Source organism: Dendropsophus ebraccatus, chromosome 3 (genome assembly GCF_027789765.1).
Source record: "Dendropsophus ebraccatus isolate aDenEbr1 chromosome 3, aDenEbr1.pat, whole genome shotgun sequence".
Classification (NCBI taxonomy): Eukaryota; Metazoa; Chordata; class Amphibia; order Anura; family Hylidae; genus Dendropsophus; species Dendropsophus ebraccatus.
In genome coordinates, this window is record NC_091456.1 from 77,524,762 (window position 1) to 77,552,413 (window position 27,652).

The 27,652-nt window shown below is 39.1% G+C and overlaps 1 protein-coding gene across 3 annotated transcripts in view; it reads right to left on the reverse strand.

Moving 5' to 3' along the window:
- ADAMTSL1 (ADAMTS like 1) overlaps nucleotides 1-27,652 on the reverse strand; it is a 526,103-nt gene that overhangs the window by 95,112 nt on the left and 403,339 nt on the right. For all 3 annotated transcript variants that reach the window (XM_069962058.1, XM_069962057.1, XM_069962059.1), the window contains exons 8-13: nucleotides 23,115-23,226; nucleotides 22,748-22,886; nucleotides 13,198-13,248; nucleotides 10,266-10,470; nucleotides 8,102-8,249; nucleotides 4,227-4,311 (exon numbers count right to left, since the gene is read on the reverse strand). In XM_069962058.1, the coding sequence (XP_069818159.1) occupies nucleotides 4,227-4,311; nucleotides 8,102-8,249; nucleotides 10,266-10,470; nucleotides 13,198-13,248; nucleotides 22,748-22,886; nucleotides 23,115-23,226 (740 nt within the window). The remainder of the gene's footprint in view (nucleotides 1-4,226; nucleotides 4,312-8,101; nucleotides 8,250-10,265; nucleotides 10,471-13,197; nucleotides 13,249-22,747; nucleotides 22,887-23,114; nucleotides 23,227-27,652) is intronic.

Genomic DNA, 27,652 nt, shown 5'->3' on the forward strand with positions numbered 1-27,652 from the left:
CTACACTACTACTATGATGACCACTATTACTTCTACTCCCTCCTAAACCATTGTATTTATATAAGATGATGCTGGAAGTATGTAGCAAGTTAAAAGGCTTAATAAGTTGGACACAAGATCGGGAGTCTGAGTTTGGTTGGGAGAAAAATCAGAAACAACACAAGAAAATATTACTTTACTATTACTTTACTAAAAGAGTAGTAAATGCTTGGAACAAACTTCCAGCAGATGTGGTTGGTAAATCTACAATAACTAAATGTAAAACTGCCTGGGATAAACATATATCTATTCTAGGATAATAAAAAAGGAAATATAAAAGGGCAGACTAGATGGACCAAGTGGTTGTTTTCTGCCGACAATCTTCTATGTTTCTAGGTTTCTAGATGTTGGGAAAAAGAAGTATCAGGAATTGTCATCTATACCTTATCTGTTGTAACCACAGGGGATAATATGATTTAATGGAACTCTGGCAGCAATCTCTTCTGATTAAAAGAAATGTTGTGCCATGTGCCTAATTATTGTAAAATCTGTGGATCCAACAAGGTTCCAGCCAACAACTACTTCACATATATGGGCAGCATAACCCACAGCATAAGGCATAAACTGTAAATACTCTAATAAGGAACAATTCTATGTTGCCTTATGGCTATGCACACCTGAACTTTGTAAATGATCAATTGTAAAGTAACTTTAACAATAAAGTAGAAGGAATGTAAATATTAACTGTGAGACATTCCAATGTAATTGGTGGGATCCATCCAATAAATAACATGGGCATGGCATAAAATTCATATAGCAAGTGCTAATGATATAATGATTGCAGATCTGCAGGGCACCCATGTTGCAGCTGCTGCCATCCCGTTATGTAACGCAAATACAGTTTTATATGTGTATGTATTTATACACCTGAATGTAAATGGTTTCAGAGCTAGTCAGGCATGAATATTTGAATTAAAATATAATAAGTGACACTAGGGCCTTTGTTAGTAGTAGTCGTAAACTGGAGAATGCAAAGCCCAAAGTCGTATTCATTCTCCTTGCTAATGTGTGTTATATAGGAAAATAGATCCTAGCAATGTAGTAGCTCGCCACATGTGCTTCATTTGCAATATAATACAGTGTATATTAAGTAGCCCTACATGGCAAATCTACTTCTCTGAAAGGAAAATTTATTTCACTACATTAAGATTTCAATTTCAGCCCTGTAAGCTCCTGCACGGAGAGCGGGGAACGCTGCAGATCAAAGCTGTAAATGGCACCTATTAATCATAGTACAACGGGAAATCGTCATAGCTGCATTTTAATAACAGCGATTCTAGGTTCCTTACAGAAACACTGTGGTTGCAGTGCTGAGTACTTTAGCAACATTTCTTTTCAATGACTTTCCAAAAACTTTACCTGAATAATTACCTGTAAAAGCACCACACTTTATATTCCTTAACAAATCATATTCACGCCTCTGTTTTTCCATAAGGTTTTTTTTTTTCTATCAATGTAAGGGCAGGACTAAGCAACATTAAGTTCGGAATCTTACAAAGTGAGAACAGGGAAAACTGGAAGTAGTAACAGAGAGCTCTAAGAAGGTACAGACTATAGAAAAAGAATGAAATGTTCTAAACAATAGCCTACATTGTTCCTGCGGCAAGAGGGTTAAAGTTTTGGTATACAGTATGTAGAAAGCAAATCAAAAAAACTTGATTACAGAATCTCAAAGGGCTTATACTCCATCCATTTTCTATGGGATTTCAGAACATTTCTATGTTCAATGTTCAGCAATGTTTGGAAGTCTCAGAGAGAATAAATGGAGCAATGGTCAAGCATGTATGCTGTTGCTCCATTCACTTGGGGGGTCTCTGTTCAACAAATCACAGCAGTCACTGAGCTCGGCGAGAGCAGCAAAATAAATCAATCAATCAATGGAATACTCAAGAGTCTCTATTGATACATTGTCCTATATAAAATTTTTGTTTGCAAGAAAGGGGTCTGTGGAGCCTCTGTTGTGAGTTGGAATAGCCAGATATCTCTCCAGGAAAAGAAACCTGTTGTCAAGGGGTTCCACCCAGTGGGGAGATCACCAAACCACCCTGATACGTAGCCTCTTAAGTCCCACTGGGTGGCCCCTTTTGCATCAAAATCTAACTCAGTTTTGAGCATTACAACATGACAAGGGTTTACCAAAGCCAGGCTTCCATCCAGACAGCTGTTTTGGGATACTGCCCCTAAACAGTGTGGAGTAAGATTCTGGTTTCTGTTCTTGTGATCGCTGGGAGTCCCACAGTTCTCAAACAATTGGCTACTTGACCCATATGCTGTGAATAGGTGCTAACTTTTGGAGAAACACCTTTAAAATGTTTTAACTGTCAGCATTAGAGCATATGGACTGTTGACTTAAAATTTCATCATTCTGCTCCTAAGGCATCCTTGGCTGCCATGCAGAATGTAACAGTTCACAGCTCTACCCCTCTGTTCTCTCAATGTTATGCTGCTAGTGCAAATTAGATGTTCCCCTGATCCCTCCACAGACATTTGTCAACCATAGGCTCTTATGGCATTTTTTCATTAAATACACAATAAAAAGCTATAAGTTTAATAAATGTATGGATCAGTGCCATAGTGACCTCTGTTACCTATAGCACAGGCATATATGTAATCCTTTTTAAGTAATTGATTCTAGTGGATCCAACAGAGTAAGGGTCCTATTCCACCGGCCGAGAAGGGCCCGATCAACGATGTAAACGAGCGCCGATCTGCTAGATCGGCACTCAATTACTTGGGCCTATTCCACGGCCCGACAACCGTTAAGCAAGGGCTGCAGGGACATCGTTACCAATGTCCTTGCAGCCCTTGTTTCATACATTACCTCTCCAGGCACAGGTCTTCTCCTTCTCCCGATCCCGGTCAGTGATTGGCTGAGCAGTCTGTCAGTTCAGACAGGCCGCTCCGAAGCTGCTGCGGCGGGGGACCGGGAGAAGGAGAAGACCTGCGTCTGGACAGGTAATGCATGGTGCTTGTGAGATCGTCAATAGCCCGCCACGCACCGCTATTCCACGTAGTGATGCGCGGGTAGCGACCGATAATTTTAGGTTTGAACCTAAATGAACGATCAGCAGATGACATCGATCATCGGCTGATCTTTCTCTCGATTCCACGGAGCAATAATCGTCTGAATCGGGCCAATTCGGCCAATTATCTCTCTGTGAAATAGGCCCCTAAGCCACTATACTATTCTACCTTTTTGTTAAGCATTATATGAAAGCAAATCTGTCCCCAACCTCCCCCCCTCCCTGTCATCCACATACCAAGCTGTCAGCACCACTGCATAGATATCAATAAAAGCATGCAGAATATATGTTACCTGTGTGTTTATTTTCATAAAAAAAAAAAATTGTTGGCATTGTTTTACGTATGTTTTTTGAGGTAGAAAAGTTGAAAAATATTCCCCAGTCGCTTAATTGTGCAAAAATTTGCAACTTTTCTATATTATATATATATATATATATATATATATATATATATATATATATATATATATATATTTAGTGCAGGAAAAAAACAGTCTAAAGGCAAAATGCATAATAAAAATCACTTCCCATTTAGAAAAATTTTGATAAATTCCCTCCTTTTTCCCCTGGGTCCGAGCACCACTACATCACCACACTTCAATGGGATGTATGAACGGCCATTTGCATTGTCAGCATCGCACATTGTACATACAGCACAGTAAATTGTAGTAGTGCTGCCAGCTCAGAAGGTGGTCAGGGGGTGACAGATTTGCTTTGGTGCATCCCAGCTAAAAAAAAGTCAAAATTATATGGCCTCAGTCTGACATATAGACCCCTATGCATACATTGGATCCATGGTGATGGTGGAACTACATGGCGATTTCCAGTCGCATGACTAGGAACTGTTGTGCCACACTGCTAGTTTGCGATGCCAAGTTGTGTGACCCCGTTCACTCATAAGGTTGCTTTGAGGTATGACATTTTTTGGATTGTGGGGTAGCCATGGTGCAGTGTAGCCACCACAAAGATAGCCGCTGATCATGGATACCTTTAAGTCTGATAGCTGTTACAGTATATTAAACAGTCCTTAAAAACACATAGTAAGGGCTTGCATTCTAATGATCATTGGCTAGCTAGGTTCAGAAACAAGCAATCATAAAAAAGGAGAAACAGAAACATGGAAACAAAATAGCAATTGTAAGCTGACAGGTAGCTAAAACTTACGATGGTTCTTCGGATACAGCTGTGGTCTCTTCCAGCTCCTGTGCTTGCTTGTACCATGGCAACTTGGCTTCCACGGGTAATTTTTCTGTTTAATGATATAGCAGATATTCTTTATAACACTATAAAAGTTAAGTCATTTAATCAATATTACATTGTCCTTGTCTGCTGCTCTGTATGTGATGAGCAGGAGTCATGGCTGCTTACCACATACAGAGCAAAGCTTTTGACCAGAAGTGGTTACTCTGCATGTGACAGTCGGTGTGCCTCCGTTTTTATTTTTCCATGATCATAATCCAGCCCATAGACCACCATTAGCTTGCTGCTCAATGTGAACATGTGCGGCAAAGCCCCCTGGTGAGCTGGTTTGTGCTGTTTGTTCCAAAGAACAATTTACAATAGAAAAGCTGCCTCCCTCGGCTAATAAAGTGCTTCATTCTTTCAACATGCAAGACGTCTGCAGCTAATCTTTTAGTTTAAGTAAACTATTCCAATTACATAATACCCTTTAATTTCACATACTAACTACTTTCTAATAGTTTTACTTTAAGGTACCGTAGACTTTTCTAATATGTCATGGCAAAATTTGGCCCCTTTGGCAGAATTTCGCATGATGCAACACAACTGGAAGACCACAGATTCACAATTCAAACCAAGTGAACTTAACTGACCTACAAATGGTTATTAGAGTTTTCTCGGTCCATTTCCTTAGAAACCCCCACTGTGAGCACAGCGCATAGCAGCCACAGTTTTGACATTATAGTAGTTAATAAGGCGGTAGGAAATTGCAGAATACTTAGTGCTGACTTGCAATAATCACGGATGATTACAGCAAAAAAAAAAAAGGTTCAGGGAGGAATCACACATACTTAGTAACAGATTAGTAAAAACTATAACAAGATGTGAAATTTTTGTAATGATACATCTTATTAGTTCCAATAATAGAATCTTAAACAAAATGTGGAAAATACTAAACTTGCAGTACAGCAGAAACACATAAAAGATGGCAAAGAGAGGTTATGTTACAGCTGGCTGAGCTGTTGAAAAGGTAATATAATTTCCTTTTCTTCAAACAACACATACAGTTTAATACATGGAATATCTTGGCCTCACAAACACATGTTAAAGAGATAACAAGCTGTTAGGAAGCAAGAAATAGCGATGCCAAGAAAACCTATAAAAGATTCTGGGCCCACAAGTTCTGAAGAAGCTTTACAAAGGTAATTCGAAACCCAAGATGGTGTCTGTGAAGATAATCAAGATGTTGCTTAAACATCATAAAAGGGGAGCAGACCTAAGCTTTAAGATGAAGTCTGGACTTAGAAAGCAGGAAGGCAACATAGTATAACACAAAGGCCCAAAACCTATCTTATCAGATCATCGACTGAGCCGCACTTTAAGAATGAGGAACATATTTTGTTTAGTTATTACTGATGAAAAACAGGACACAAAATGTCAAACACACTGTCTCATTCTCCAATTCATTTCATTTTTCCCTCAATTAGGCAACCATATTTCTCCGATTTTTGCTCTCAAGGTACTGAAATCTATGCAAAGAATTCCTGCGCTGACAAGGGTGACTGATCTTGATCCAATGTTATGGAGAAATGTTGTTTCTACAATTTCCTCACATATGGATATGGGTTTTATTGTCCTCTGTGTTGTGATATAAGAGGTTATAGTGTAGTAAATTGCAAGTGCTCTGGCCCTGTGTGGGAACTGCTAATCGGAGGATATATTGTCAATTCCTATCTGGAACAGCAGGGGAAGACGCAAAACAGAAGGACGGTTGGTGGTCATATGTGGTAAGCCTTACAGGTTGACCCCAGGCTCATTATCTTCAGGGTCTTACAAATTCTAAACAAAATTGCTCAAAATTCCTTTTCCTTTATGTGTTAAATTACTTTTATAGATGTTTTTGGGTTATGGACAGTTGAGGTAATGGTCATGCTAGTGACACATGGATTTAATTGATCACATTTTGTATGTAGTCATATATATATATATATATATATATATATATATATATATATATATATATATACACTTTTTTTTTTATTTAAGAAGTATAAGAGTTTAGGAGTATGAATGTAATGCCAATATTCCAATATTCAAGGAGGGGTCAAAAAGTTACCCTGGAAACTATAGGCCTGTACGTCTATAGTTAGACTATCCTTCAATACAGTACCAGCAAGGTACTGTACCAGCATTTATGAGGGATCGGTCAAGCCAGACTAATCTGATCAGCTTATAAATATGTTGTACATATTGTTATTGTATTTTTTTGAAACAATTAATACAATAACAATACAATAATTTAAATGATTTATACTAATGACTGATAGGGGTTAATATAGCTATAGGGGTGAATTTATTAAACTGGTGTAAAGTAGAATTGTCTTAGTTGCCCCTAGCAACCAATCAGTTTCCACTTTCCATTCCTCAGATTCTTTGAAAAATGAAAGGTGGAATCTGATTGGTTGCCATTGGCAACTATGACAGTTCTACTTTACACCAGTTTGATAAATCTCCCACATAATCTGTAATATCTAGTTTTCCAGTAACATCAATATGCTATGCCGATATTCTAATTTTCTTACCAATACAGTTACCATCTCATTTGTGGTCTGTGAACCAGCCTGTGCATATAGGACGGTACTGATAATGACAAGCCTCTCTCCAAATAGAAGGCTCTTCAAGCCTTTTTCAAAGGCTTTTTCAAAGAAACTAATAAAATAAAATAGATAATTTAATAGCTTAGGATGCCCTGCTCACACACCATTTTACAGTTTCTTGATATACCCTTCCATTCCCTAGACAGTAATAATAGGAATCAATAGGTGATGGGCTTGAATATACAGTTATTAGGTGTCTTAGGGATACACACATCTTAAAGTAAAACATTAATACTCCTTGGTATAGAATAAAACACATCACTCGCTGTTCACTCCCATTATCAAAATGACTGTCCATCTATTAATTGAATTGTCAGACTAACTATAAACTCACATATCTAGAGCACAGAAGGCATATCAATAAACTGTAAGGTGTGTAATTAGAGCATCCTAAGTATTCAATGATCTATAATCTATACAACCTCAAATTTTAGTTTTTGTTGGGCTGGCTACACATCCTTTTTAATACTTCTTTTAAATTAAATTAAACACCATATAGTACTCAAATAAGGTCAACTGAAATAAGGCAAATACAATCAATCAACCTATTAATATAAATACAATCAATACATACAATCAATCAATGTAAAAGTAATTAGACATGAAAATGAAAGACAACCATCTAAATTGTGGTTTCTACTGTTAACAGAAACCCCAGCACAGTGAGGAATCTGTTGCATGGTGGTTAACACTGAACTATTATTGGTTACTGATTAACAGTATGAGACCTGTTTATTCTCCCCAACCACATTCTGATTAGTCAAGTCTACTTAGGGACTTTTATTAGGTCAGTGGTAAGTTGCTAACTAGTAGGCCCCAATCTACAGGGTATCAATTATCAGAAAAAAGCTTTAGATTTCAATATTCTGTACATATAGCAGATTTACTCCCTATGAATTACAGGATTCTTTCAAATTTAGCTGTAGGCAAAAATTAGCTAAACATCAAGTTGAGACGTAACTAACATACTATTATAAGCAATAAATATAAAGGGTCTATGTTTTTCAAAGAATCAAACAAGTACAAGGTGCTGAGTGTCCCTGCCTACCAATGCTTCACCTCATTCTGGAGCCATAAAGCTTTGGTTTTACAATGTCGTTTTGAAATGACTGAATACAGTCACCATCTGCTTAAAAAGTCTAAAAAGTTTAGAAGTGAACTGAATGTCAAAAGGACTTCCATGAAAAAGGTCTCAATGGTTACCTTTGATCTTGAAACAAGGAATGGGCACAGTACATTCCTCCTTGATGTGAGGTTTGGTTTTTGGACTGCAGCCTCCTGTATGGATGCCTCTATGATCGATGCAAAGAACTACTCGGTACCTTAAGCCATGACCACAGGTCACAGTGCACTACAAAACAATACATAGGGAAATGTATTAATTCTTTCAGTCACTTATCTTATCTTCTTTCTTTCAGCATATCATTCATACACATAGCTGTCTGTGACTATTTATGTACAGGGATCTAATCCTTAAAAAACTATGAGGGATATATTGTCTGAAGAAGTAATAGGCAACAGTGCTCTCTAGTTTGTGCAATGCTTCTGGATCTGGGTATAAATACATAAAGGAATTGGTTATTTAAATAGGTTGTTCTGCCCATGTCTGTTAGGACCTCAATGCTGCCCTCGGTTAGTGGTATACGGCCGAGACGGCACTCTTAGCCATGATTTTGTGTTTGTGTTCTATGTTTCATTTGCACCTTTCTGAACAGGACTCTATTTGTTCTGCTCTGGTGATTGATATTGCACCACACCCATCTTCTTCCTTCTCAGTTCCCTCTGGTCATTTAACAGTAACCTTTTTATTTGATAGTTGATTGACATCCTGCCTTAACATCCTCTTAGTCTATCTATTCCCATTGGCTATTAAACCTACTGAAGCATTCTTAGTGTTGCTATCTCCTGTATTATTATTCCTTATTTTGTGCAGAATTGTCTGTCTGGTTGGACTCAGGCTTGCAGCACTAGTGTTTTTAGTGTTTTTCTGTCATGTATCTATTTTGTGTTTGCACTATAGCCTTGGGTAAGGAACCATCACTGTGGTTGTCCGCAGTCACCTAGGGCTGTTTAAGGCAAGAAGGCAGGGATCTCTCCCCATCCCTTCTCTAACCAATTTCCATGTGTGGTTGTGTCATAGGGATTGTAATAAAGTATTTAATAATTTTTAGACTTTGGGGGAGGGCCATGTGCAGTTCAGGGCCACATGAGTGGGATGCTTGTTTACTGCCAGCTTTGTGGTTATGTGACCACCTGAGCATCATGCTGAGCGGCATGAGCTGAGGTAGAGCAAGCTAGGACACTTTCTGCTCTTGGCCTGCTCTTCCATAGCAGCAAAGCCCAGTTTTGACGACACTTTACAAAGTAAAAAACCCATAATACTAGTGTCATTTGATTATATAAAACAATTATAAGAATTGCAGTTTTGATGCCTAATGTGCTCAGTCCTCTTTTGAGAGTTTTCATCCACCTGAGGCAAGGACAGTATATCTGCTTACACACACACTTACACACTTCCAATCGTTATGGTTAAGAAACTGGATCAGAGCAGGTGTGGATTAGGAGGCCTTATAGGGAGGTCCTGTTGTCTTTTTTCTTGGCTTGACAAATCCCAAGATGAGTGGGCCAAGATGAGCCCTGCGTAACTATGTAACTATTAACTATGTAACTATAATAAAAATGTTATGCTTACCTGTCCGCACTCCCTCTTTGTCTTTCCCTGGTGTCCCCTACTTTCTGCAGAGCCTCCACTTCCGAGACAAACTCGTATCGGAAGTAAAAGCCTGCTCAGCCAATAACTGGTCACAGCACTGTCCTGTCTCAGTCGGTGATTGGCTGAGCGGGCTGTCGCTCCCGAGACGAGTTCATCTCAGTGGGCACTCTGCAGTCATTAGGGGACATAAGGGACACAACAACAAGACACTGGGGGAGCACAGAGAGGTAAGCATAGGATGTTTATTGTTTTATATGTACCAGTTGCAATATATTTAAAAAATGCTTAACGTTGGACAATCATTATTGAGTGATACTTTGTCAGGAGTTGTTTATGCTAAATGTGTTTGTCTCTGCCAATCCAATAGTTGTGATGTGAATTTTAGGCTTGTTTTGCAACCATATCATGATGATGTATTTCATTTGTATCAAGATAAGTCTACTAGAAGTCTTAGCATATTTAGCATATTAGTATGTAAATAAACATTCAATTGGAGAGCAGTTCAGTGGTTTATAACCACATCAAGGCACAGGGGCAGATCTTTCAAATGAAACCTAGCAGCCAGGAGATGAGCTAGGGTGTCACCTGTTGACCTGTCTGTCTTCAAGATTGATCAAACTTAAATAACTTTATAAAGAAATTGAGGACACTCACCGGTGACCATTCTTGAGCCAACCACTTTGGGCAATCAAAAATATTGCATGGTTGGACTATAGGCATCTTTGGAGTGTACATGCATTTCCATTCTTCTACGGAACTAATTTGTCCCTGCATGTCTTCTTCTACACAAGAGACTGTTCGGCTCTGAATTCCTCCACCACAAGATGAGGAACAAGCAGTCCAGGGTGTACTTTCCCATCTAAGCAATAAACATAAAAGTTCTATCTATGTTAGTACTTGGATAGAAAAATGATAGTATGTCAACGAAATACACTTTTTAATTCTGAGTCTGGCTAGGCACTTTCTATTTTTGTTGACACATTATGTCGACTTTGGAAAGGGTCAACTAACAATCTTATATGGTTGGACGAGTTGGATTCTAGCATGTGAACAGCACTCCTGGCCACCGCCTGTGCCGGTAATGGGACCCTGTTGCAATTCCCAATACAGCTGGTGGGAAATGGTGAAGCTGGTGAAAATGCTGAAAGGACAGGAAACATTTTGGATGCAGATGCAGCCCTTTGACACCTCATTCAGATAATGATGGCATACCCTATCAATATGCCATCACTTTCTGTGATAGGAATACTCCTTTCATTGTACAAATGGCCTCAATTAAATTAGTAATAATTCTGACACATAATAGGATTTGTGCTGTGTGTCTAGAGTTTTATACGTTCACATATTACCATAATCATAGTGCCAGGACTTCCCATAGAGAAAGCAATGTATTTAACGGTTAAGGAATATGGAAAAGCAATAAAACCAGCTTTACAAATGTCCATCTGTTAATTCCATCGACACAGTTTTTTAATATCACAGCATTGCATTTGTTTACATCATGAAAGAGGCTTCTAGCTTATGGCCATACATCAAAGTTAGCCGTAACTAGTCTTCCTGCTAGTTGCAAAAAGTATTGCAGCAGATCTGTAAAACCTCGTATTATATATTGTGCTATGGAAAGTTAACAACAACTGAAAGCGGAAAGTGACATGTGAGCTCATAAAATTGTTGCTACTGTATATTTTCTATAGAAGTTATTATACAAGGAACAATAGTAAGCATCCGGTTTCCAAGGGAGCTGGTCAGGGACTCACTTTCAATCATTAAGGCAGCCCTGACTTTAGACCTGTAAAATGAGACCTAAAACTAATATTTTTACACTCACGAGTAGCCAGGCTGGAAGCTGAGGTCATTAAAAAAATGATTTCAGAAGCAGAAGCAATGTAGGAATCATGTTACTTTAAAAACTAGTCCTCACTTTTACTATGAAATGATTTCGCTTTTACTCCTTTGTGAAACATTGCCTCATAAAACTACAGCAGCTGAAGGGTTAAGCTTTTGATAAAATGCATAGAAATTAAAGGAGAACTCCGGCAACATTTTTGATGAAGTAGATGAAAGACTACAGGCCCATTCACAGGTATTTGTGGGGACTTAAATAAGGGGTAGCCTTCTTTTTATGGACTTCCTTTATTATAAAAAAAACAAGAACAATAAACATAACTAACAAATTTCCAGTCGACTGCAAATCAATGATCTACTATATCCATACCAAACAAAAAAATAATATGAAAAAGAAATGACCTGGTCCATGTAAATGGTGCATAGACACGATATACATTAGCTCACCTAAATATCATGAACATTTCTTGTCTAGATAAATGTGTAGAGGAAACACTACACACTACTATGCAACTATTTAGATAACAAAACACATAAAGAAGTAAGGGGGGCATTCACACATTCCACAATTACCATCCGTGCACGGACTATGTGCTACGGAATTTGGAACTCCCAACATCAAGCTCTAAAACTGTCTAAATGTTCTTGCTACTGTAGTGACACAGCTGCACAGGTGAATGATGACATTGGGAAAGTGTGAATGACCCCTAAGGGTCCTTTTTGGCAGGCAGACTGCTATGGTGACCAGATCAGCACTTTCTAGAAGAAGCCTTTACATTGCTCTTGTTATTAGGAAAGTACAATTTGATAAATGATGCTTGCTGCATTCATGACATATATCCAATGAGCATTAACTTCTATCAAATGTGTATGTGACACGCAGGTAGTAACCACTGGGACAGCGCCAGTCCCTTATCTCTGAATGCATGACAGTAATGTGGGTACTGTTCTGCAGGCACAAAATGTTAGCAAGCAAAGAAATATAAGAATATCCAAAAATCAAGCAAAAAATATAAGGGCAAAAATCTGTCTCAGATGAGTAAGGCCGGGTTTGCATTCACCCGCCGATCTGGTGGCAATTCCCTCCGGCGCAGGAAAAAAGCATCAGAGGGAAAAGGATATTTAAACTGATCCCATTCATTTCAATGGGACAGTTTTAAACATCTGGCATCTAAATAGTTCCACTGGATGACCGGACATGTAGGTCAGAATGCTGCTTGCTGCATCCTGACGTACCTCCTTGATGTTTAATGTAAAAAAGGGATAGGACAGCTGATGACAACTGATTTTGACAACTGCATTTTTGCCATCAGTTGTGGCATCAGTTGTCACAGAAGAAGGTGTAAACCGAGCCTTAGATATATAGAAAATGTAATCTCTATTAATATCGCACTATGTAACCCAGACAATGATCCAGCTTTAATGGGCTGCTGCAGTGGCAAACAGGTATGTACTTATGTACAGGTATGTAATTACTTGTACTAATTGAAATATCAATCACTACAATTGGTTCATATGGCACACCCATAGCTTAGTTTTCTTTCACCTTGGGCAAAAGTCGATTTAACAATACCTTGAACAAGGCAAAGTGGCTTGTTGGTGGTCCCCTGGCAGTCAACATGTAAGCCCTTCCCTAACTACACCATTGTCTCACTTTATCATAAGTTCATTACACACTGAATTCAGCAGTTCTTCATATTTATAAAACAATGACTGTGACTGAAACAGCAAGCAGACTTACCGGGGAAGAGGATGATAGAGATCATACGGCATAATTTGTTTGTAGCCATCACTGCAAGAAAGACAAGATTCTCATTAGTATGAGTAACAGAGCACTATTCATTCATTTTTCTTTCGACCGTTGCCACTTTTTTATGCATTTTTCAGGAGATTAGGATCACACTGGGATTCCTTTACATGCTTTATTATTTTTATATTTATGTCGGTATTTTCCTGAATAGTGAAGGCTATGGCTTAAGGCTATGTTCACACATCAGTTTTCAAAGGAAAAAAAATGACTTTTTTCATAATAATGGCCATTATTTCATAAGGACGCCCGTAAATAAGGATGACAATTACTTTAAAAAGCAGTGTGTGAACATAGCCTTAAAATGTTCTCTTATTAAAATAGATGCCTTGTTTATACCACACAATGACATGAGTTCTCTACTTAAACCCTATTAATGTAATCTGTTCTGGACATTGCCTTTTGTGATAGTGAGGGCTATGGCACAGTTCTAATTGTACTATAAACCTAATCAAATGAATTGCCTGAGCACAGGTGGTGACATGTTAAAATAAAGACTGCTGGCAGCATCCTGTTAGTTCTGCCAACTTCGGAGTGAACTCAAACAACCTCGAAAACATAGAAAGTTTAGTAATACTTGTCTGAATTTAGTCATCACATAAGAACCAGACCCTGATACAGCCCAGAATATAGACTTAATTTTCTTCACAAATGTCTTCTCTTGGGCTGCAAGAAAAACATTACAGCTTTGCAGTTAGTTTAATGCGAAACATAAAAAGAGACAACAAGCCCCAAGGGACTCTGCAGTGCTATCAATGGAGATAGGGGTAGGTCTTTTCCAAACCAGGAAAATGTTCAAGAGTTCTGGCATTTGGAAAACTGATTTCTAACCTAAAGGGAGGCAATGTGACTGACAACAGAAGAGATTGTACCGTCCGATAACGTCTGATAATGTGCAGATGCTAAACATAGACTGTGACCCAGAGACAGAATTCAGCCAACTCTGAGACCACATATAAACAGTTACTATGTTGAGCACTTAGTAACTGGATACAATATACAGCTAGGAATCAGTAGATTGTTTAAAACATGGATACAATATACATGAGACAAGTGGCGACACAGAATCACTGTCCATCTATACTGCTTCTTAATCGGTGTCATGGGAAAGAATTTGTACTGTTTCCTATTGAATGCAACTGCCCACAGCTATTATCTAGATATATTCCAGGATAGATAAATCCCTTAGCGTATTCATGTGTTAAGTCTTCTGTAGCTCCCCAATCACAGGGCATCCTATCAGTTTGTCACTTGTAATGGTGCGTTTACACAGAGAGATTTATCTGACAGATTTTTTAAGCCAAAGCCAGGAACAGACTATAAACAGAGAACAGGTCATAAAGGAAAGACTGAGATTTCTCCTCTTTTCAAATCCATTCCTGGCTTTGGCTTTAAAAATCTGTCAGATAAATCTCTCTGTGTAAACGCACCATTAGGGTTATATTAATTGGGTCGATTATTGACCAATCTGGCTGATAATTGCCCTATACAGCAGACCCAGCAGATGACAAATGAGAATTGTCTGTTCATTGGGATTATGAGTGCTTATAAATCATTGTTTGCTAGCAGGACATCTTCCTGTGTAAACAATGCATGTGCTGCCAAAAATGATGAAAGTCAATGGATCCGTTTTCATTTTCTACATCCTCGATCAGCACCTGCATTGTGCAGCCATTCGCTAAAGGCCCTAAATGACCAAGATAACAGTGCTAATAGCTGAAGGTCCACAGTGCTAGATGCCAAGTAGTCAACGAGAATTCTGACTGAAACTAGATGAGAAATCTGTACTGATTTCTAGGGACCATGGTAAGAAAGGTTACCAGAGACATAACTTACCGCTCTTGGGTCTCAATGCAAGCAAAATCTGTAACCTACTATGTATCATTTATAATACTGGTGTCTTCTTATGTGGCAGAGGAGCCTTAACCCTTTGAGGACCAGGCCCAAAATGACCCAGTGGACCGCGCAAATTTTGATCTTAGTGTTTCCGTTTTCCCCTCCTCCCCCTCTAAGAGCTCCAGCACTTTCAGTTTTTTATCTACAGGCCATGTAAGGGCTTATTTGTTACAGGAATAGTTGTACTTTGTAATGGCGTCATTCATTTTACCATAACATGTATGATGGAATTCCAAATATATTATTTATGAAGATATAAATAGGTGAAATCGCAAAAAAGAATGCAATATGGTAACGTTTGGGGGGTTCCTGTGTCTACGTAATGCACTATATGGTAACAGCGACATGACACTATTACTCTATAGGTCAGTCCGAACACAACCATATGCAGGTTACACAGATTCTCTAATGTTATATATTTTTTTAAAATGAAATCCTTTTTTTTGGCAATTAATTATAAATAAAATGGGCCTATTGTGACGCTTATAACGGTTTTATTTTTTCACCTACGGGGCTGTATGGGGTGTCATTTTTTCCCCCATGATCTCTAGTTTTTATTAATACCATATTTGTGAAGATCGGACGTTTTGATCACTTTTTATTAATTTTTTTATATATATAATGTAACATAAAATCGGTAATCAGCGCACTTTTTTCCCTCTTTTCGTGTACGCCGTTTACCGTTCGCAATGACGCTTGTTATATTTTAATAGATCAGACAATTACGCACGCTACGGTATATTATATGTTTATCTATTTATTTATTTTTATATGTTTTATTTATATAATGGGAAAGGGGGGTGATTTAGACTTTTATTGGGGGAGGGGTTTTGGGGTAGTGTAATAGTGTTTTGAACTTTTTTTTTTTTTACACATTTGAAGTCCCTTTGGGGGACTTTTACATTCACTACTTGGATTTTTACACTGATGAATGCTATGCCATAGGCACAGCATTGATCAGTGTTATCAGCGATCTGCTCATTGAGCCTGCCTGTGCAAGCTCAGTGAGCAGATCGCCGATCGGACCGCACGGAGGCAGGTGAGAGACCTCCGGCAGTCCGTTTCAACGATCGGGACCCCCGCAGTCACACTGCGGGGGTCCCGATCGGTAAGTGACAGGGGACTCCCCCTGTCACTTAAACGCCGCGGTCGCGCCGCGATCGCGGCGTTTAAGGAGTTAATGACACGCGGCAGCGCGATCGCTGCAGCGTGTCATTACCGGTGAGGTCCTGGCTGCTGATTGCAGCCGGCCCCCACCTGCTATGAAGCGCGCTCCGCTCCGGAGCACGCTTCATAGCGGGAGAAACACCCAGGGCGTACAGTTACGCCCTAGGTCGTCTGGGGACAGACTTCCATGGCGTAACTATACGCCCTGGGTCGTCTAAGGGTTAAAGTGTCACTGTCGTGAATTTTTTTTTTGCAGAAATCAATAGTGCAGGCGATTTTAAGAAACTTTGTAATTGGGTTTATTATCCGAAAAATGCATTTTTATCATGAAAAAGCAGTTTGAAGCTCTCCCCCCTGTCTTCATTGTTCTCCTATGGAGAGAGCTAAAGAAAAGACCAAAACAGGACAACAAAGAGTTAATCTACAAATCCCTCACGGGATATCTCCTGTGACAGTCACCAGTGACCTGTCGTGCCTGTAATCCTCTGTTATCTGCTTTCTGCTGCCGGCTAACTCCCTCCTTCCTCCTCCCCCCTCCCCTGTCCCTAGAGCAGACAGGGTACGACTCCTGCAACAAGTCACAATTTTCAGATTTTTCAGAGTGGATGAAAAAGAGGAAGGAGGGGGGACCTGGGAAAAGGCTTTTTACATGCAGATAATGGCAGATTTGGCTAATAAACCCAATTACAAAGTTTCTTAAAATCGCCTGGACTATTGATTTCTGCAAAAAAAAAAAATATGACAGTGACTCTTTAACCTCTTAAGGACATAGGACGTACCGGTACGTCCTATGTCCTCATTAGCACTTCAAAGCGGGGCCGCGCGGCGGCCCCGCTTTGAAGTGCCGCGATCCCGGGTGCCGCGTGTAGCCCGGGACCGCCGCTATTAGCGGGCACGGTCCGATCGCCGTGCCCGCTAATTAGCTAATCGGAGGCAGCTGTCAAAGTTGACAGCTGCCTCCGATTACCGGAGGCAACGTTTCCCTGGTGTCTAGTGGGGGAGATCGCTCCTCCGGGACCTTGTCCCGGAGGAGCGATCTCCGTTACTGATGCCGGCCGGGGACGCGTCCAAGATGGCGCCGTCCTCGGCTCGGCACTCGTTTGTTTCCGGCTGCAGCAGCCGAAAGCAAACGAGTGCCGATCTCATGGATCTCTGCAGCATATCTATGCTGCAGAGATCTCTATGAGAGATCACAGTGTATATACTAGAAGTCCCCCAGGGGGGCTTCTAGTATAAGTGTAAAAAAAAAAAAAAACGTGTTGTTAATAGTAAAAATCCCCCTCCCCTAATAAAAGTCTGAATCACCCCCCTTTTCCCAGGTTTTAAATAAAAGTAAACAAATAAATAAATAAATAAACATGTTTGGTATCGCCGCGTGCGTAATCGCCCGAACTATTAATTAATCACATTCCTGATCTCGTACGGTAAACGGCGTCAGCGCAAAAAAAATCCCAAAGTGCAAAATTGCGCATTTTTGGTCGCATCAAATCCAGAAAAAATGTAATAAAAAGCGATCAAAAAGTCGTATATGCGCAATCAAGGTACCGATAGAAAGATCACATCATGGCGCAAAAAATGACACCTCGCACAGCCCCATAGACCAAAGGATAAAAGCGCTATAAGCCTGGGAATGGAGCGATTTTAAGGAATGTATATTGGTTAACAACGGTTTGAATTTTTTACAGGCCATCAGATACAATATAAGTTATACATGTTATATATCGTTTTAATCGTAACGACTTGAGGAACATGCATAACAAGTCAGTTTTACCCCAGGGCGAATGGCGTAAAAACACATTTCCCCCAAATAAAAGAAATGCGTTTTTTTTTTCAATTTCACCACACTTTGAATTTTTTTCTGGTTTCGCAGTGTACTTTATGCAAAAATTCAGCCTGTAATTGCAAAGTACAATTAGTGACGCAAGAAATAAGGGGTCATGTGGGTTTCTAGGTGGAAAAATGCAAGTGCTATGGCTTTTTAAACACAAGGAGGAAAAACCGAAAACGTAAAAACGAAAATGGGCCATGTCCTTAAAGGGTTAAAGCCCCTTCCAGTTACCAGACCTTTGTGCAACTTCTACCTCTACACTGTGCAATCCCTATAAATGTTACTATTATTCCAAGTTTGACCAAGGCAACATCTCTTGGTACTCCAGATTTCTCTTCCAAAACAAAAATACATATAGGTCATTTGGCATCCTATCAAATTGTCCCTAGGGTGAGAGAAAATGAATAGTGTGAGCTGCCAATACAAGTGACTACCTTCTATGTATAATTAACAGAATATGTTGGTATTATTTTAGCAGCAAAAAAAAAAACACACATAAAAATCTAAGTGACTAACATTTTTACCCTACAGATGCAAAGCCAGACTTGGTGCACGATTGCATTTAATTAATGTACTATGATTCTATTACAAGGGGCAATTCAGGGGAGCAAGCGAGCTCTGACCTGTAAGGTCAGCACTCATTTGCTCCTCGTTTCCTGGTCGCTGGCAGTGCTATTACACATGCCGGCAGCGAGCAAGTAACAGACGGGGGAGCTGCGGGGGGCTGCCTGGGTAATTGCTAGATCGTTGCTGCTGGCTGCTATCATCATCTTTGATTTTTCAACATGTTGAAAGACAATGATCAGCGGCCATGTCACACAAAACGATTATTGGCCATAACAAATACGGCCGATAAACGCTTTGTGTAAGAGGGCCTTAAGGATCCTATTACACGGGACAATTATCGTGCGAACAATCGTTATATCGTTCGGATTTAAACAATAATCGTTCCGTGTAATTGCAGGCAACGATCGAAAAATTGTGTGTTGTTGATCGTTGTTTTAGACCTTAAAATAATCGTTAATTATTCACTAATCGTTCGCTGTAATTCCACATTCGTTCACTTTAGTTCCGCATTTTTTCACTAATCAATTAGTGTAATTGCACATTGTTCATTCTCTTGCTAGGATCAGATGGAGCAAACGATCATAGTAACAATCATAGTAACGATCGTAACTAACCACTATTGTTCTGTGTAGTATGGTGAACGATTACAGGTTTGCAATAAACAATCTCGTATGTGATCGTTTATCTCTAGTCGTTAATCGTTAAAAATCGCTTCGTCTGATAGGACCTTTACTCTGCTACATACACATCTGTATGTAGTAAAGCTTACGTTATTCATTACCTTACCTCCAGATGTAGCAGAGTCAACAGTCAGACTTGGTGAGTCAGCACATCCACGACTCTGTTAACTCTGCTGCATCTGTATTTTCCATTGTGATTTAGAGCTTGCCATGTACACTGTTACTGTATCTGAGTACATCCACCTATTAACTCGTACAATCTAATAAGATAAGTAGTGTCCCTACTGCAGAACATGCAATTTACTTTCTGTACAAAGAAGTGTCATTACGCACCTCTGACTTTTCACTAGGTAATAAAAGGAACATGAATAGAATATCACTAATCCCCTCCTCATGGGAAAGTTCTTATATCTTTTTTCGTTCTTTTACTTTCAGAACCTCGTTTTAGATAAAGTTTAAGCTGACAATTTTAATAAAGTCCATGTGTAGCCACAACTCCCTGTTGGAATTGCTTGGATATAGTCCACATGCACACTCTATGGCAAGCCTAAAACACTCTGTATGTGGCTTCTCAGGATCATGGTATTAACATTTTTGGTCTTGCACCGCCATTACACCTAATGTTCTTTTGTTTCTTGTTGTTTTTCCAGGCCTGGATTCTTATTGTGCTAAGGTTAGGTCTTTTGAAGCGCAAACATACACTGCCAATAATAACCCATCTACTACCTGATTGAGTTTTGCAAGACTGATTGCTTTTTTATTTTTTTAAACAGTTGTTGCATTGTATCTTTAACTGAACTACAAATATGCATCATCCTGTAATAAAATCTATTATTTATCAGACATACTGGGAAAAAATTTAAAATATGTGAAAAAGACAACCAACTGAAACAGTCCCACATTGCAAATTGTAATCTGAAACAATATGTTTCAACCCATGTTAAACACTTGCCAGTAGAGAGATCTAAGGAGATGCTACAGGCTACAAGTGCTGATTGTTCTCCGCCTGCTCTTGACAAGTTAAAGAGTTAATGACTTGTCCAAATATCACTGTATACAAAATTCACTAGAGTGAAAAAGTGAAAGGTTAGCCTCATTCAACCTTACAGGGCAATTCATTATGATGACATGGCTTGTCTGGAGGTGAGGAAAATGGAGATGGGGGGTTATTCTTTGCAGCCTGTATCAACAAGTGCTAAGAGGTAATAGTTTGCAAAAATACAATAATAAAAGAAGGCTAACAGACACTTTAGAGAGAAGAAAAAGCATAAATCCTGGATGCCAAAACAAAATCCATCTCTGCATGGGTTATTCTCCACTGTGGTGTTTCTCTAATAACCTCTGGAAATCTGATCCGAAGAGCAAACAAGCCAGCTTGTGGAGTAACAAATGACCATACCTTAGTGGTTTTCTTTTCTTTGGCTTTTTGTATCAATGTGGATGAAAGCTATTTTTAAAGCCAGATAGCAATATATAACTATTGCCCTTAGCTGTTAATTATAGACCCCAAAGTCCTTGACACCCCTTTAAGATTATTTTTTTACATAGTTTATTTATTGAGACTGTAAAGTTTGATAAAAATTTTCAACATTGAATTGTAAAGTGCTGCTGAATCTGTGTGCTATATAAATAAAAATTATTATTATTATCTTACAGTTTATAATCTACATGTTAATTGTAACTTTTTTGCATATGGATCTTTAGTTACAGGCTATGTTCACACACCATAAAATAAAGGTAAAATACAGAAGATATATTGAAGTCAAAATGTGGTTGTATTTTTAATGTAAAAATGTGCTCGGCTATGTTCACACACAGTGTTTCCGTCAGTCTTTTAGTCAGTATTCAGGAGTGGGCAAAAAAAAAAATGAAAGGGCATTATAATGAAAATATGGGCACAGTTTGGCTCTGTTCACACAAACTTTTTTGGCCATTTTGTTGACTTTTATTTTTTTTTGGAAGGCCTTCAGTTTGGTGCCCTAACATGGCCATTTTATGTTGTATAAACATAACCTTTCTGTGTGTTCAAACAACTTCTGGTTTTGTTTTAAAAAGAGAGACCTAACGAAAATACTGTGTGTGAACATAGCCTATTACTGAAGTCAATGGGAAATTAGCTGGCAGTACACAGTATGACTATGTTCACACAAAGTATTTTGCTCAGTCTTTTGGCCAGTATTTTTTTCCACCAGAAACAGGATTGAAAACACAGAAACTGTGCAAATCTTTCCATTATAGTTTTTCTCTGTCGGTTCTGCTACTTATTTTGGCTACAAATACTGACCAAAATATTGACAGAAACACTGGTCAAATCACTATTTGTGAACATAGCCTATATGGAATAACGGTGGTAATCAATGAACATGCTCATTACTTTCACCCTGCGTTTATTTCATCTGTTCACACGTTTGAACATGTTTTATTTTATTGTGTGTGAACCTAACCGCAGCCTGTATGATATCTTACAGTTTTGGGCAATGTTCACATACAGTAGAATAAAAGGCAAATATGTCAGTAAAAAAGGTAAAAAGTGCATCTGTATTTTAAATCTAACAATGTGATCCATTAAAGTCAATGGAAAAGCAGCTGCCTGTGCACATACAGTATATCTTATATGTTGAGAGGCAAATTTTGGTGGAGCCCCTATATCTAAAGAACGGGTGTTGACATAATGCTGTGTGAACACAGCGGGCGGCATTGCATTGACTTCAATGCAATGCCGCTCCTGCAGTAAAGAACAGACGCTGATTCCATTGCAATCAGCGTCTGTTCTTTACAGAAAAATGACATTGTGTGAACATAGCCAAGAAAAGACATTGTGGGAACATAGTCTCACTAACTGTAAGATAGCACTTATCAAACACAGCCATAACACCATTTTGTATAGCCATGTTCCAATATTTAGTGAATTGCTAAAATAATGGACAATGTGTCAGAACTGATTATTGCTCATATCTTTTTTTTTTCTGAGACTGTCAATGGCAATGTATGATGCAATGTTATAGTGTCTACCTCCTTGTGACCATGGGTTAACTTGATCACAATGACGCATTTAACTCAACACTCTAATTGACTTAGCATAGCTCCCTGACACAATTGTTGAGTCAGGGATCATGTTAACCCTGGCTACATCTGTATGTCAAGTATATGAAGTCTGTCAAGTCTGGGTCAAGCATTAGTTACAGCGTTCTATCACTTTGTATGACGTAGCCTAGCTGGGTTTAAAAAATATAGCTCTGAAACACTAATGATTTAAAAGCATTTACAAAAAAGGGCATTGAACAAAAAAGCCTGTGTATAAATATTTGACATTTGCCGGCCGAAACCACATTAAAAAGTCTCAAACCTTGCTAAGCATGGGTCCATGTTACACTCCTGAAGCCTGGGTTTGGGCTTTACATTTTCTGGATAGTAATGGCAATACTGGTCGGCCACCACTCGCCCACTTCTCATGTCATAACATTCAGCCGAAGTCAGCTGGTAACCTGCAAAAAAAGCAGTTAACAACATATTTTTTGTATTGATTGCACCCCAGCAGCCATCCTTATGTCTATGTTTTAGGACAACACTACATTGGTGAACATGAAGTAGTCAGGCGCAAACTGGAACAAATGGTAGCCCTTGACCGCAATGTCTCATTGTACATTTTATCTAAACATCATATTGAAAATTTGGCCAACCAAGTTGCTTTAGTGTTAAGTTGATGGTCATACCTCCTCCACAGGATGCTGAGCATGGAAAAAAGTCGGTTTCTCTCCAGCGATGTATGATGGGCTGGTAGAAGATAAACTGTACCACACTATCAGCAGCCCCAGCATAACGCACCTGAAAAAGAAAGCAAGAGCTTAGATAACACCTAAATCACCTGTTAGTCTGAATGTTTTGTATAAACTGAAATAACTTAAAGGAAACCTGTTATAATGGAATTGCATGATGGTACAAAGCAAGAAAAGCTTAGCGGATTGACATACAGTTTTTATACAAAGATAAAACTTAATTTAAATGCATACAAATTAAAATGTCATACATGTAAACCATCTTGAAGTGGAGCTAAATAAAATTTGCTCCACAAATATTCCACTCACGCTTGAGACTGTTGCTTGCGGACTTACAGTAGCTCCAAATCGGTCAAGCTAGGTAACAATTCATTGCTTGCACATCTATTCGCTGTCGCCAAACTTTTAGTCCCTCTCTACTGGTTGAGCCAGACAATCCCTATGAAGTCGCAATGGATTCACCAAATATGCAGACTTGAAGAACTAACAAGCCTTTTGGCTCGTAATCAACCTCCATTCCATAAAGTTTGGTCAGCATGGCTACTGTATAAAACCCCTCAGACACCTACATAACTTTGTAAATGGAAATTGAAAGCAAGGGAATTCATTGAACCCTCCCTTCCCTTGATACAGATACAACAACACTACCCCCTCCCCACTCCTACCCCACCTTCCCCACATTGTCCTTTTGTGTTCTCCCATGTCTTCCTCTCCTCCCCATCTCATTTTCAAGGTCTAATTCAAATGTTGACCAATGTTAATATTAATATTGTTTAATATTACTTAGGACATATACATTGGATATCTATCGGAAGGGTTAGATTCTCATGAAGGAACCCCTCTAATGGACTTATCCAATGTATCTTAGACACTGTTCCTAAGCATCATCACCCCAATTTCCATTTCCTCTTTGTATGTTTATGAGCTCTCACTGATACCTGTCTTTGTAATAAATAAGACACTATTCGCATATGATACTATGTACCGTTACAATGAGCATGTAACATTGTTGACCTTTTATTGAAAATACAAAATAAAGAATTGTTTTAAAAAAAATACATGTAAAGCATCTGAAAACACACACACATTCGCCCATCTGTTGTAATATATTGCACATTTCCTACTTCTGGACAGAATTTAGGAAAACTCATTTTCCTATTGGGTTCAGGCTGAACAGCTGCTCTGTGACTAACTCCGAGCTCAGCATTTGCAAACACTGGAGATGTACTGTATACATACTCCATCTCCCAGGCTCATTACCACTTTGCATATTATCTCCATATTGGCGATATGAGTAGGGTTCCCTTTCTTCATCTAATGATTTAAAGAGTTATTCCATATAATTCCTACAGGTGGAAACTGGTTAGGAAATGATTGGCAGGCTCTCCAAAAGGCAGGGGAAGGCACACATTAAATGCTGAAATTGAAAAGCATGTGAAGAATGTGAGAATGTGTATGGATAACATCTGGCAAATGTAAGGCTGACCACTTATTACTTAGAAAAATAAAACGGGCCAGAGAAACCTGTTGGTATCTTAATGTGCCAGTAGATTCTGATAGCTTATCACTAATTTATTAGGCCCTCTTTTGTCACACTCATAAACTAGTTTGGCATGTACTAAGTAGCTTGTAGGATAGTGTAAAATGTGCTTCTCACTTCCACAGTGATAAAGCTCTTGCACCGGTGAGGTAGTGGTTTCCGTGAACAGTCTTAAGAATGCTGGAGGGAAAGGTAGCAAGATAAAATATTTAAGATCAGCATATTGAGCAGATCCCCTCCTGCAAATCCCTGTTCTGTTTACTGTCAATCACATTTCTGCAAACCTTTCATACAGCAGCTGTGAGATCTTAAATTTCATACAACCTCATAGGATTTTACAGTGGTCTCACACACCCATAGAGCCTTTGCTGATTTCTTTGCTGATTTCTTATAGAGCAAGCTGTCAATCAATGAGTAAGACTGCCCACTTGACCATTTACCCTAGAATGAGCAGAGATCTAGTTATAGATTAGTCATCCTGTAACCATGTATGAATCTGCACAGCTCTATAACAAAATGCTTGTAGATTGGATTGTTTTTTAAAGGGGCAGTTCACACATAAAAAAAATTCTTACACATCAACTAGTGAAAGAAAGTGACAGAGGTTTGTAATTAACTTGTATTAAAAAATCTTGTCTTTCAGTACTTATCAGCTGCTATATGCCCTCCAGTCTGGAGAGCAGGAGAGGTTTTCTATGGGGGTTTACTACTGTTCTGGATAGTTCCTGACATGGACAGAGGTAGCAGCAGAGAGTACTGTGTCAGAGTGAAGAGAATACACCACTTCCTGTAGGACGTACAGCAGCTGATAAGTACTGGAAGACTTCTTAAAGAGGATGTACCACCAGGTACATCCTCTTTAACCTGAACCCATGGATCGATCGGCTCCGGCATGGGGAAGCCGATGCTGTGGTCCGTTTTCCGGACTGCCGCCCGGTTCCGTGCACAGCGCCGTTCGATACAGTGGTACCTGCCGGAAAACGGAACGCGGATCCGGCTTTCCCGTGTCGGTGCCGATTGATCCGTGGGTTCAGGTTAAAGAGGATGTACCTGGTGGTACATCCTCTTTAATAGGAGTAAATTCCAAATCTCTAACACTTTCTGATTGATTTGAATGAATTTTTGTGGGGGTTAACTACCACTTTAAAAGCCCTTTCTTGAAACCACACTCAACATAAAATACGACAGACCGTCCAGAATCGCAAACTGTTTCAACTGGGGGAAGATCCAACTGATTAGATTTAGCATTTTATTAGTAAAACACCAGTGTGGCTGAAGTACATGTGCTGACTGGCTGTCTAGTAGTGCCTCTTTATAGTAGGGTGCAGAACTAAGGGTATGAAATCCTTCCTGCCTCACTGTCCCAATGTGATGTCTCTAGCGTCTCTTTCTTTATGCGGAGACTGGAGGCACCAAAGTCATAACATTAATACAGCGAGGCAGGCGGGATTTTGAGTCCGCAGTGCGTGTTCCGCTCAGAATTTTCGCCTGTTTGGCTCAGTATAAATGTTCTTTACTACTCTCTGGACTCTGGACTTCATGTCTAGGCTTCGCTCTTTTCTTGTACATTTCGAGCAGCTTTTAGTACGGCTTCCAGCAGCTCTTTTTGACTAATATTTTTTTCTAATTTGGATGAGATTTTGGAGTCATCAGAATCAATTACCAGTTTTCCCACAGTATTTTGTTCCCAAGATACAATATTTCCAACTTACAACGGTTGTCCCGGAACCAATTAATATTGTAACTTGAAGGATCACTGTGCCATGAAGGTAGAAACCAGAGATTATTGTAAGCATAAACAGTTAATAATCAGAGGAGGCTCAGTAGTGGATCTCTGTAATTAACTGGATGGGTCCTTCCGTGCCAACTGCGAGAGTTTATTTTTCTACCTCCCGCTGCCCAGGCACTTCCAGGTCACGCTGCCCACAACAGGAACATTCCAATGGAATTTGCATAGAAAAATATTAAAGTGTTCTTGGAGAGAAATCTCACAACACTTACCAGTCATCTCCAATCACAGTAAGAGCATGAAAAAACTGGCAGAGCCACAAAGTATATTACTGCTGCAGTAGTTATACAGTACATTGAAGTAGTTGTGGGTTGAAGATATGCAGTTAAAAGAAGTATAGTCCAAAATCCAAAAGTTCTCCACAATCATAAAACTATATCACAGTTATTTTCCTAACTAGAGTACACATCAAAAAGTAGGTTTAGCAACAAGACGTGCTCCAATCCAAATGCCTTCATTGCATACACCATACATATGTCACTATCAAGGTTTTTTGGTATGCTTAACCCTTATTTATAGTATGACTAGACTGCACACTTATAATTGATTACCAATAGAAAACAAATAGACACTTGGGGGGATATTACTGTTAAATCTGGCTGGGCAAATGGGGGCAGGATTGATTTAAGAGGCGCACAAACCCAAATACTTGGTATTTGAATCCCGCTGATGGCACAAGATGAGAAAAGGCGTCCACTTTTTTTTTAATGATACCACATTACGTCATTACCACATTTTATTTGATGTCAATGGAGTGCATTGAAGTCAGTGGAATGATGGCTGCCAAGTGCACACAGTGCATTAAATAATGGATGTTGTTTGCGCAGGCGTCAAAATAATGATCATGACAATTATTTGTGGACGTCTTTTGCAAACACCAGAAATTATTTTTTTTTATTTTTCACCATCTTTACTATTAAATTTAATGAACTTTTCAATTAAAAACACACCCAAAGGCCAATCAGTCCACCTGAAGTAAAATGATGTTCCAGCGGACTGATAGACGCTGAAACATGCTAAACCAGGGACGTTATTTGATACTCAAAACAACAGCTGTTGTTTTAAGTATTAAACAACAGTCAGGAAAACAAACAAAAAAAAGTCGTGAGAACATAGACGTAGGATGTTAGCATATGTTCAGCTTTC